General features: G+C 38.1%; 1 protein-coding gene across 1 annotated transcript in view; it reads right to left on the bottom strand.

The window, feature by feature from the left end:
• Nucleotides 1-13451, bottom strand: part of STAB2 (stabilin 2) — a 165948-nt gene that overhangs the window by 89469 nt on the left and 63028 nt on the right. Inside the window, exons 26-30 of the mRNA XM_074226721.1 lie at nucleotides 11775-11870; nucleotides 11164-11259; nucleotides 4048-4095; nucleotides 2151-2287; nucleotides 1201-1315 (exon numbers count right to left, since the gene is read on the bottom strand). Of these exons, the coding sequence (XP_074082822.1) occupies nucleotides 1201-1315; nucleotides 2151-2287; nucleotides 4048-4095; nucleotides 11164-11259; nucleotides 11775-11870 (492 nt within the window). The remainder of the gene's footprint in view (nucleotides 1-1200; nucleotides 1316-2150; nucleotides 2288-4047; nucleotides 4096-11163; nucleotides 11260-11774; nucleotides 11871-13451) is intronic.

Below are 13451 nucleotides of genomic sequence, written 5' to 3'. Positions count from 1 at the left end.
GACTAGTGTTCTATCCACTGTACCACCTGGCTGCCCAGGATGCAGTATCTACACCAGGTTAAAAATGGACCTGTCAGCAATAGGACTCTATTTTTACATACTTTCTCTTTTCTCTTCTGTCAGTTATTATCACCTTATCCCAGAAGTTCCCAATGAGAACAGGAGAGATTTGAATTTGGAGTCCCAGAACCCATGTTTTAATCCCAACACTGCCACTTAATGCATGCTAATGATTAATTAATGATTGGGGCATTGATCTTAATCACCTAACCTCTTAGGACCTTGATTGCCTCAGCTGTAGAATGGGGTGTTAGACTAGATTACCTTCAATTAAAGTCCCTTTAGTTTTAATTTATAAACCTATGATCTGAAATATCCTTTGAGATCTGGAAGATAGCTAAGACTTCAAATACAGAGGAGTGATTCACAGAGGAATGGCTCATCAAGTAGTTAAGTGACTTGTCCAAAGTTATACAAGGAGAAAATGTCAGAGGTGGGACTGAACCCATGAGTGCTGACTCCAGAGTCAGTATCATACCACAGAGGATGAGAAGGCATGGGTGGGTTATGAATTCATACAGTGAGAGGATCATAGATCTAAAACTGAAAAGGATATCTGAAGGCCATCTGGTCTTCACTTCATAGTTTCCTGATAAGGAAATTCCCTGTCTGATGATATTCATAAATCCAGACTGAAACAAATAAAAAACTCATGAAGAGGAGAAATTAAAAAAATTTATTTTGCAGATGTAATTTTCTGAGTAGCAAGTCACCCTTTCCAGGTCTTGTTGGACTAGATGTCTCTAAAAGGGCATTTCAAGGGGCAGCTATGTTGCTCAGTTGATAGAACACTGGCCCTGGAGTCAGGAGTACCTGAGTTCAAATTCGACCTCAGATGCTTAATAATTACCTGTGTGGCCTTGGGAAAGCTACTTAACCCCATTGTCTTGCAAAAACTTTAAAAAAATTAAAAATTAAAAGACCATTTCAGCTCAAATATATATCTGTAAGAGGTAATCAATCAATAAACATTTATTAAGTAATTACTTTGAGCCAAGGACACTGGTACCATGCTAAGCTCTTGAAATACAAAGAAAAAGTAAACAGCTCCTGTCCTCAAAAGACTTACATTTTAATGGAGGAAACAATAGACATATAGAAAATACAAGAAAATGAGAACTGTTTTTGAAGTTTTCTTACCCCATTCACTTTGGCTAAATGAAGAAAATTTCCTTGCAAAGATGTTGCAAGCATGTCTGAAGAGGACAGGATCTGGAGATCTGAGGTTCTGTAGGTACCCACCAGGGCATGATACCTAAAACCAAAGGTCACAAGAGCGAGATCTAAAGACAATATTTAAGGGGCACCAGGACCATTGAGAAATGTGGGATTGGAAGACAATAAGGGCTGGGAGTATGATGAGAAGTGATAGATATCCCATATACTCCATTGGCATATCATGGGATATTGTGCCAAAAAGAAAGGGAAAATGTTACAGGAAGGCCCACCCACCCATTAGTTGGGTCTTTTGGAGAGGAGATATGGGAGGACATGGATATTGGCCATAGAATTATGGATCTAGAGATAGAAGAAATATATGCCAGGCGACTGTCATATAATCATCAATTTAGAGTTGGAAAGGACCTCAGAGACCACCTTCATTTTACAGATAAGGACACTGAGGTTCAGAGGGGTTAAGTGGCTTATCCAACGTTATACAAGAAATAAACGTCAGAGATGGGACTGAGCCTATGTGCTGACTCCATAGGCAGAGGATGAGAAGACATGGATAGGCTATGAATTCATACAGTTATAGGATCATAGATCTAAAACTGAGAAGGATATCTAAAGACTATCTAAGATTCATGTTACAGATAAGCTGAAGCCCAGAAGTTAAATGACTCGTCCAAAGTAGTGTCCATGGTCAGAATTTAAAACCAGATTTGATTCCCAGAAGCAGTGTCTCCAATAATTATTGAAGGGCCAACTTCCCCAAATTAAATGAAATCTCAGGTTCATCAAAGTGGTCTTGTAGAACCACTTCAGAACAGGGCCATTGGGCTCTGACGGATTCACCCTTCACAATCTGTTCATAGCCAACAGCTGATGAATGCCATTTAGTCTGAGAACTAGACATGATCTAAACTTACTTGATTAGCGTTGGAATGTTGTTTTTGGACAGCCAAAAGTTCTTCTCGTCCTGGTCCATTTTGTCAATGGCTTGTTGTGAAGGTACCAGCACAGTAAGGTTGGAGGCATCTGCCAGCATCGCTTGAGAAGAAGCCTCCTAAGCCGTAGGCAAAGCAAGAGGGGATGGGTTCCATAGTATGAAACTAGAGGCTACAGGCAGCACCAGCTATGTGGCTAGGTACTTGGGAGGGGCCACGCATTAAATCTTGAATCCTGCAGGAACTACTCCCAGGGGAACCTGGGATTGGGTGGTGAGGTCCCTTAGGTTGTGGTTGGTAGGGAAATGGGAATCATTCAGACTTAGTAAGTCTGAGATTTTTTTTTTTTCTGGAAGAGACTCTGGAGTATAATTCAGGTATCTTATATAAGAATATACCCCTAGCACCTAGGAGAGTTCCCAACACATTTTGATTGTATAGATGGGATGGGATGAGACATCATTATGATTTCATTGGTGTAGAGAACTCCATGTGAGGATGTCCTTCTATCAATGCACATGGACACATGCTTTGCAACTTACTGTCTCAGAGGTTCCTCCGGAGGGCACTGAGAGATTAAACAACTTTCTCAGGGTCACAACTAGTATGTATCTGAGAATTAACCCAGGATTTCTTTACTCTGAGGCTAGTGTTCTAACTCTGTCACAAACATATTGGAATTTTTTATTCTGACCTTCAATATTATATTAAAAAATGACATGCCATAAGTATATTACTACCAAAATATGAATATACCTAGGAAGGTCTTATATGAAGTAAGCAGTCATGTAGATATTAGTAGAAATAAGAATAGGAATGCAGTTCTTGATGGGAGAGTGGGAGAGAATGAGTGCCTTATGGAGCTGGGGGATAGCTACTAAAGACAAACTAAGTCTACTTTATAAATCTGCCTTGTGTTGGCTTGAGATTGGGCCTCATATAGGTCTGAGTGTGACCAGAATAAACAGACAAATAAAATTAGGTCATCTGGAAATGATTCAGGATACTTTCCTTGCTAAGAGGAAGGGTTTAATGTTACCATACAACTAGAAGTTATTGGGAAAGCTCAAAAGGCAAAGAGAACCTCTTGAAAATAAAGAAAATGCATGAAAAAGCAAAACAAATTTATTACATGCCAAGTAGGTAGGGAATAAGCATCCATATCCATCTGCCATAAGTAATTACTTTTTAAGTATTATCTCATTTGATCCTTACAGCAGTCCTGGTACTATTATATCCATTTTATAGTTGAAGAAACTGAAGCTCAGAGAGGTCAGGTGATTTGTCCAGGGTCATACAGATTAGAAATGTCTGAGGCTAGATTTGAACTCATTACCTTCCTACCTAGAGACTTGGTGCTCTATCCATTGGACCATCCAACCACCTCCAAACACTGAGTACTCCGTTCCTGAATGCTTTCCTTCTTATCTCTTCCTCTTAGAACCTCTGGCCCCCTTCAAGGATTAACTCAAGTGAAAGAGACCTTTCCTTATACATCTAGCTTTTCTTTTCTGCTCCCCAGGTCTTTCTTTTTTAGAATGTAAGCTCCTAGAGGGCAAGGAATACTTTTCTTTTTTCTCTTTGTATCCTTAGCACCAACCGCAGTACTAGTTGGAGCTTAAGATATGCTTGTTTAATGAATCGAATTCTGAGACATGAGTTTTGAAGCTCAAAGTTAGGACCTCTGCTTCCTAGGTTTAGTTGGCACCCTTCTTCCTAAATCTTCATCACAGGGAAAAAAGGGACATAAGAATATAACCATAGTTTACCCTCCAGGGCTCAGCTGTCAAATACCCATCCCTTTTCATCAAATGCATTTAATTTCCCCAAGATTGTATATATTATCCAATCACTTTGAAGTTCAAATAAATATACTTACATTTACCCATTGGTTAAATATGGTAGCTTCTGACAGAAGGGACAGTTCCTTATTCATGTGCATGCGAATAAAAGAGGGAGAAAATGAGGGAGAGGAAAAGAGAGTGGGGAGGGGAGAGGGAAAAAGAAAGAAACACAGAGGAAGATGAAGAGAGAGGGAAGGAAAGAGTAAGTGAAAAGAAAGGAAGGGAAAATGGATGGGGGGAAAAGGGATATGTCAGAAAGGACAGGAGAAGAAAAACAAAGGAAAGAACACACAAGAGAAAGATCAATTAGAAGCATCATCACAGTATATTTCTAGTTTAGCACATTTTCAACTTTTCAGGCTCTGAGCTCATGTTTGCCAATCTCTGGTGGAGACTTCATTAGCTATTAGACAATTTGCACTTGGCCAGATTTGCTCATTATCTTAATTCTTGGCAGGTTTTATTATTCCAAAGACTGGTAAAGATAAAATGCTATGAGAAAGTCAAAGAGAATCACTGATATATCTCCAAACACCCAACTCAGATGCTGTTTTCTCTACTGAGCCAACCTTCTCTGACCATCCTTCCCCCCCCCCCCCCACATTCATCCTGTCTTATTCCTCCTAGTAACAAATAAGATCTCCCTTCCTCCTTGAATTTGAGAGCATTATTTATATATTATATATATATCAATCAAATATATATTATATATTTGATAGCATTTATAATGTTCTGACACACATTAATTTTATTTGTGCATTGTTTTGTCTTCTCCCTTAGGGTAAAAAATAATAAAATAAAAATTATTATAAATATAAGTAATAAAATATAACATATGAATTGACCAAAAATAAAACTTAACTTGATAAATGTATTACTTATATTGCATTAAATAGACCAAATAGATAAAAATGCAATTTGTTTTAACATTTAATATGAAATAATATTAATCGGTGCTAATTTGCATGGACAGGGAAAGTTTTTTTTTTAACCAAGAACATCCTTTGTTAATGAAAGCACAGGAACATTAAATTTTATTGCTAAGTAGCATCATTTAAAAGAATTTAGACCTCTTGAAATTTCATACTTTATCAAGAGTGTCACCTGAGATATTCAAGCAGAAATATCTATGTCTGTTCCTACATCTGAATTTTTGTTACAGTTGCTTGGCTGTTTCTGGTGTGTCTGAGTTTTCATGATCTCATTTGGGGTTTCCTTGGTAGAGATACTAGAGTGGTTTGTCATTTTCTTTTCCAATTCACTTTAAAGATGAGGAAACTGGGTGAAAAAGGGTGAAGTGACTTGCCCAGATACTGAGTTTTGATTTTAAGTTGGAAGATGAGTCTTCTTGACTTCAGGCTGAGAACTCTATCCACTTAGTCACCTTGCTGCCTATGTCTGAAATTGCCTTACAATTATCCTGTGTTGTTCCACAAGTCTTAGTTTTAAAACTGCAACAAGACTTTGGGGACACCATCTATATATCAGTGACATAATAGACATATTATTCATAATTCACATATTTTTTGATACATAAGGAATTTTTAACTCAGGGTCTATAACTTAAAAAAATTTTGGATAGCCACATTTAAAAATAATTGGCTTTCTTTGTAATTGTTTGTGTTTTATTTTGTGCATTTAAATTCTGAGAAGGTTTTCATAGATTTCACTGGACTGCCAGAGGGACCCAGGACATGAAAAAGCTTAAGAATTCCTGATAGGTCTTATTTTCTGAGGTAAATTCCCCAGAAAGTAATTAGTCTACTGTGGTGGTTTGGCACCTTTTCTGTAACTTAAGATCTTAGACGATTGTCTAAGGGGACTAGAGCTGAAATAACTTATACAGGGTTCTAGAGCCAGAATGGGTCAGGGGCAGAACTTGAATCCAAATAGAACTGATTCTGAGGCCCACCCTCTGTCTGCTCTGGCAGACCAACTCTTATAAAGGGGCTCTCTTGGATATGGGACACATATAAAGAGAAAGGCAGGATGGAGCAGTGGATAGAGAGTTGATCTTAGAGTGTGCAAGACCTGGGTTCTAGTCCCATTTCTGATGCAAGCTGGATGGGTGACCATGGTCAAGGCTTCACATCATTTCTCAAGGCATTAGATAGCTCCAAGCTCAGCCCAATGAGTTGCCAAGGAGAGGCCAAGATCTATAGTAGGAACAGGAATTTCCTCATGGTGATTTCCCTGTATTATTCATATTAGAATAATTTTTGGTTTATAAATATATACATATTTAAATATTCATATATGTCTATAGTTATATATGAATATACCTACAGACTTACTTATATGTATATATTTATATACATGCATATATAACCCACATGCATATGTGGGTGTGGATAGAGTATATATATGTCTACATATAGACACACATACACAGTGCACACATATATAATGATATATACATCTATACAGAGTATATATATATATATACACATATATATGGGATACAGTATATATACACATATACATATATATTATAATATAGAAAGTAGACATACATATATAATAAATGTGCCCTGTACACGCATCCACATACAGGTGTGTATACACTATAAAGACTATGTATATATATATATATGTGTGTGTGTGTGTGTGTATATGTATACACACACACACATATATATATATATATATACACACACAATATACTCTGAAGACATACACCTATACTATCTATAGTATACTTTGTATATATACACATAGAACAAATGTACCTTGTAAACACATCCATGTGTCTATATTCACATTTCTACATACACACAGAGAGAGTTTCCTGGGACACCGAGAAGAACGTGTGTAGACACAAAGAGCTTTGTAGGGTACAACACATCACAAAACAATGGCAAACACAATCAAAATTTATTGACTCGACTCAATGTCCTGAGAATCCGTGCTGTTCAGAAATCAATTTGAGACTTCAAAAAGTCAAGCTAACATCCTTCTTTATGTAATCATGGGACATTGATTTTTAATCACTAAACAAATGTTTATTGGGGGATAATTTTGGAGTTCCTATTGCACAATTCCCCTATCCCACTCTTACCAAAAATGTACAGTTAGTAGGGGAAACAAGACATAAGCATATGAAAAGATAATTAGCAAGATCAGACTGTACTTGCTAAGAGTATAGGTTGGGGTGAATGGTTTACTGTAGAGGTTTAGAAAGAAGTTGACATTGGAGAAGAAGAGTGGGGCCAAAGGAAGAGGTGTAAGAACGGATAGAAGAGAAAAATTTGAAACAATTGACTTATGTGGGTCATTGATGTTAGATTTAGAACTGGAAGGACCTAAAGGTTAATAAATCCAACCTCTTCAATGATTGTTGTTCAGTCATTTCAGTCATGTCCAACTCTAAGATCCATCTGGGATGTTCTTGGCAAAAGTGCTGGACTGATTTTCCATTTCCTTCTCCAGCTTATTTTACAGATGAGAAAACTGAGGCAAACAGGGTTAAGTGACTTGCCCGGGGTCACACAGCTGGCATCTGAAACTCAGGTCTTCCTGACTAGATTGGGAGCTTTTTCTACTATGCCATCTAGTTGTTCCAAGGATTCGAATTTCTGGCTTCTGATTATCAATCAACTCTTTCCAAAAGAGGATTTTTTTAAAAAAAATGTCAACTTAGAGTTTTAGCATTGAAATCATGAACAGAAATAGAACATTAAAAGAAGGAGCTAATTACAAAGGGAGATTTTGATTTTTGATTTGTTTAGTTTAAGATGAAAGATTGCTCTACCTGTAACTTATGAAAGTAGAAAATTCTCTCTTCTAAAGCATATTAACAATAGTTTTACATCTTGGATGTTTAGAGTTTCCTGGGCCACTTAGAGAAGTGCCTGGCAAAGTCACTCAACCAGTGTGGTTTAGAAGCAGGATTTGAACTCAGATCTTTCTAACACTGAGGCTGATTCTCTAACCAGTATATCACAGAGTCTCATGGACCATCCAGGAGGAAATATCCCCAATTAAATGAGATAATATTTCTAAGTTTTTAATATAGCAATCAACACATAGAAGGCACTAGAGAAAAGCATTTTCTTTCCCCGTCTTCCTTTCTCTTCAAATGTCTTTTTATTTATATATTTCGTATTTTTTGACATGTATACGTTATTTTCCCCATAGGATATAGACTCCTTGAGAGTAAGTATTGTTCCAGTGCCTAAAAGTATCTGCTATAAAGTAGTCATTTAATAAATATTTGCTTCTCCACTAGAATCTGGGAGGTTTAAGGCAGAATGTATACAATACATATATTTGGGATTCATCTGTAAAATAGGGATGATTTAGCCCTTTGGGTATATGAGATTCACAAGGAAACACAGATTGGGAAAAAGTAGAAATCCACTGGTTAAGTGGATTGACAAAGGGACAGCCCAAGCATTGCCCTGGTACCCTCTTGAGGTCAGGAAGATTCTGAGGATTCCCCTTAGGGAATACCCACATTTAGGAATTAAAGGTGGGAGAATGGAGTCATTAGAGGCAGAGATGGAAGAGGCAGAGAGGAAGGAGAACTGAGATAGCAGCAAATCAGAGATGCCAAGCTGAGAGAGAATTTTGTGGGGATCAGAACTATCCAATATGAAAAAGAGCTCAAGGAAAATGATGGAAGTTGACCCATTGGGGTTGGGATTCTCTAGGTATTAGGGACCTTTGTAGATATTTTGCATATAGTAGAAATGGGGAAAGAAAGACCAAAATGGACTCAGTGGATGATGAGGAAATGAAGACTTCCATCAATTTATATAGGTAGTCACGAACCAGACTGCAGGGTTGAGTGATGACTTTTTTTTTTTTAAAGTATAGGGAAAATTTGACCTTTCTGCAGCACGAAAGAGAGTACCAGTTCCCTTCTTAAAATTCTACTGAGGCCAGTTTTTCTATGGAGGGGCTTTCTTCCCAAATATTGGTTTGTTAGGATGTCTGTTATCCTCTGGTTGATTACCTAGGTTAGGTAACAGCTCAATTGATTCATCCCATGACTTGTCCCAAATTGGAAGGCATTCTTTTGGGGAATCTGAATGCACAAATGTAGAGGTTGCTTATAATGAATTTAACACGAACCTTGTTTGTATTCTGGAATAATAGGATTGGTAGAGCTGAACTGATTCTGAATGGGATTATTTTAAAGCCAACTCTTCTAGAAAAGTACTCCATTATGGCAATAGGCAGGGGATCATGAAGAGAAAGATGTTGTCAAGGGGATCTGAGAGGAGGAGACTTTAGGAGCTGGTATCTTTGGCAGCCTCAGAGAGTTCCTTTGAGATGCATGAATATTCATCATGTACCCACTATGGGAAACCCACAGTTTGATACACTTGAAAAGATGAGAATAATAGAATTTTGAATCTTTCATAACCCTTAGTCTAACTTTTGCCTCTTAGAAACCCAGGCTTCATTCAAGACTCAGTTCAAATGTCATCAAATGTCATTTCTGGTACACTCCTCTGCCCCCGTCGCTGGGGCCTTCCTCTCTAATGCTACCTTCCAATTGCTCTAGATCTATGTTTTATTTTATGGTACATGTCTCTTTTTTGAATGTAAGACCCTCAAAGAACTGGAAACAAAGTAGGGAGATTGCCATCTTTTGGGGAATGGCTAAACAAATTGTGTTTATGTGAATAGAATGGATTCTGCGTGGTAAGAAATGATCATTGTGATGGATACAGAGAAACAGGTGAAGACTGATGCAGGGTGACAGTAAGTTAGCTAGGAAAGTAACAGCATGGTGTTAACAATGTAAGTGCAAAGAACTATCATCATGAAGCTATAAAAAATGAAAGTTGCAGCATTAGAAAGAATAAATTTGGGCCCAAAGAGGAGATAGGAGAAAGCATTCTCTTCCCAAAACCTTAGTGGATATGGGGAGTTCTTTGCATATAAATACCAACATTTTTATGTATTGTTGGTTTTGTTGAATTCTTTTTCTCTTTTCTTTAAAAATAAATCCTTTGTTATTTGGTTTGGCTTTTTTGGGAGGGAACGGGGAAGAGATACAGGGAGGAATCTAGGAAAGATAAAAGTTCTAACTATAGATCTATTTTTAAAAAGAGCATACATTAGTTAAGGGTGGTCTGTTTTTGCTTTTCTCTTTGTGTTTTCAAGAGTTTGACAAAGTGCCTTGTAAACAGTAAGCACTTACTAAATGCTTGTGGATTGACTGGTTGATTTGGTAGATGAAGAAATTGAAGACCAGATTACCCTATGGCATATAGTAAGTTAGTGGCATTTTATAGAAGGGGAAACTGGGTCCCAGAGAGGAATCCTAGCTCCAACCTGAATATTTATAGATTAGCAGACATTCATTAGGTTTCTGTCTAGACAATGGTTATTGTACTAGCTAATAAATGAAGACAATGATGCCCCCAAAAGAGAAAATGGCTCCCAGGTCTCTTGACTCCCAAGTTAGTGAACTTCCTTGCCTTTTCCTGAAAGAATTCCCTTCTGGTGTGCTAAGAGGTTAATACTAGAATCTCTCCACTGTGGTCCCAGAAAGGACTTACCACAACTGTAGTTATGATCCAATCATGTAACCTCTCCAACATGCAGGTGGATCTTGGATATCGGCTATTGGGAGTAGCAACCCAGTCATGCCCACCCATTCCATTCATATTCTCGTCCATACTCCTCCCATATGTCCTTCTCAGAATGTTCACCCATGTAAGGGAAGACTTCCTAGATTTTTCCTGACCTCAAAAGGGCACCAGGGTAATGCTCGGGCTGTCTATTTGTTAATCCACTTGACCAGTCCATCCTTTCCTCTTATCACAAAAATTAGTCAATGGCACCCTTTTTCTCTTGTTCTTAGTCACAGAACTGGTTTTTGTTGATTGCATTTTCTTGTACCCTGGAACTCTTTGTTCCCCAACCTGTCTTAAATAAGATGCTTTAATATTTTTATTTAGAAGGCAACGGTTTGAACTCAAATAGAACATCTTCACCTTCAGTCAAGGTAGACCCTGTTTTCAGGACTCTTACGTTGGGAGTCTCAAAGTCATTGGTACCATAATGGAAGGCACAATTGACTTTGGTTCATTACTCCTTGAGAAAGTTTATTATGAAAGACCTCAAGGCTTCTTCACAAGATTTGATCTTATTTCTCTATTTTTTTATAAACAGGGTTCATGTGGACAACTTACCACAGCTACATTTCCATAACACATCAGACCATCTCCTTCATAACCATCCTGGCAAACACAGCTCCAGAGACCAGAGGAAGTAGACTGGCAGGTTGCCTGAGAAAAGCAAGGGGACAGGAAATGGATGTTCCTTCACTGGTAGAATCTAGATCAGCTCTATCTGGGCACCTCTAACTGATGAATGCTTACAATGTGCCTTACACTACTGGCAGACAAAGAAAAAGCAAAACCAATGCTTTCTGCCAAGGAACTCATATTCTAATGCAATGGAATAACAAGGTACATACAAGAGGATATATATGTGCTGAAGCAAATAGCTGAAGGATCTGTGCTTTACTTCACTTAGAGAACTCTTATGCATAACTTTCTCCACCAATGGAGCTTCAAAACAGTCAATATTTGAATGTGTATTTTTTTTTTCATTTTTTAGGGATTTTTAGTAGCATTTGACTCTTTGGGACCCCATTTGGGGTTTTCTTGGTAAAGATATTGAAGTCATTTTACATTTTACAAATGAGGCAAATGTAGCAAATGGGGCAAATCTGAGGCCAGATTTGAATTCAGGAAGATAAGACTTTTTACCTGCCAGCTCCTCCCCAGTAGCTACTCACCAGGGGATGACATTTCCTTGTTTGTTCCAAGCACGATGCTACAGGTTCACAGTCGATCCCATTGCCTCGGAATCCCTTTTTACACTCACAAATGTGCTGCAATTCCAGAATGGGGCACAAGAGAATTACATAAACATTTGACTTCTTTGGACTTTTAAACAAGCATGATAAAAACGGCCCACTCTCTTCTTCACCGATAGATGCAGTGACATCAATAGTGCCATTGTCACCAATGCATAGAATAATACTTCACAATCACATAGTGTTTGTGGCTTTCCAAAGACCCTTATTTGAACCTCATAACAAGCATCTGGGGTCGATACTGAAGGTTTTATTATCCCTATTTTACAGATTGTAAATCTGAGGCTCAAAAAATTTCAATGACTTTTCTAAGGTCACACAAGTCAACAAGTGTAAGAATCAGAGTTCCATCCTGGGTCTTCCTCCCCCCAGTCCAGTGCTCTATCAATCAATCAACAAGAATCTATTAATCCTTTTCTGTATGATAAGCACGGGACTAAGGTCTAGGGAGTCAACGAGAAGATTTACAAAACATCAAAACAACCCAACATGTTTCCTTCTCTTTTGGAGCTCACATTCTGAAATGGAGTTGGCAACCTGCAAATTACTCTGCACATATCAGATGCATGACATATTCAGTGTAGATGGCAGGTATCCTCATAGGAATGGGGAAAGGTGTTGGGGAAAGGACTTCTTAGTCTTCAAGGAAGTCAGGGAGTCTAAGAGGTAGAGAAGAGAAGGGGGAACATTCTAGGCAGATGGAAGACCAGTACAAAGCCAAGTAGTCAGGAGACTGAGTATTATCTACCATTCCACATTCTCTACTTCTCTCATAAAATTATTTCAAGGTTAAATGAGATAATGTTTTTAAAGTACTTTGAAAATCTTAAAATTCTATAGAAATGTCAGCTACAGTGATGATAATGATGATAATGATGATTATAATAATAATTGTTTTTAACCTCCATTTTGCAGAAGAAGACACTGAGGCTGAGTCACATTAAGTGACTTGCCCAAGATCACACAGCTACTAATTGTTAGGAAGAATTTGGATCCAGTTCTTTCAGACTCCAAGGCCAGGGATCTTTCCTATTATGTTTCAGTTCTGGGGGCTTGGGAAGCATGGTGGATATGAGAAATATTGCTATTTTTCTTTGCTTCCTCACTATTTGTTATTGGCAGCGAATGTCCATTTCCTTTTTCTAGACATCATGAAATTTTGTAGCACTGGAGAGAGTGCCTCATGGGATGTTGGAACTGAACAGTCCCCAGAGGTCACCTACTTTACAGATTGGAACAAAAAAACAACCCAAGGTTAAGAGTAATTAAATGACCTTCTCATTCTTGTATGGGCTTGTATAGGGCTTGAGTCCCCATCTTTTGATTTCCAGTCCAAATGCTGTTCAGTTTGGAGCCATTGCTATTTTTTTGTGTTTGGGGCAAATGGTGGGCTTTGTGCTTTCAGCTCCCTTGGGGACATGGCATCCCAAGGATCCTTTTCAAGATTTGGGAGTGGGGTGGGGGAGTTCACTTCTGCCCTCCATCTGGTAGTTTCTTATTTTAACTAATTATTCATGTTAAAAATGCTAAATTAAGTTGTTTTGCCATGCTTTTGAACACAGTTGGTGTCTGAGGCAAGGCTCCTATTGGCCTCGC

Source organism: Macrotis lagotis, chromosome 2, assembly GCF_037893015.1.
Source record: "Macrotis lagotis isolate mMagLag1 chromosome 2, bilby.v1.9.chrom.fasta, whole genome shotgun sequence".
NCBI lineage: Eukaryota > Metazoa > Chordata > Mammalia > Peramelemorphia > Peramelidae > Macrotis > Macrotis lagotis.
The sequence above is the reverse complement of the archived record's forward strand: the minus strand, read 5'-3'. Positions and strand labels throughout refer to the sequence as shown.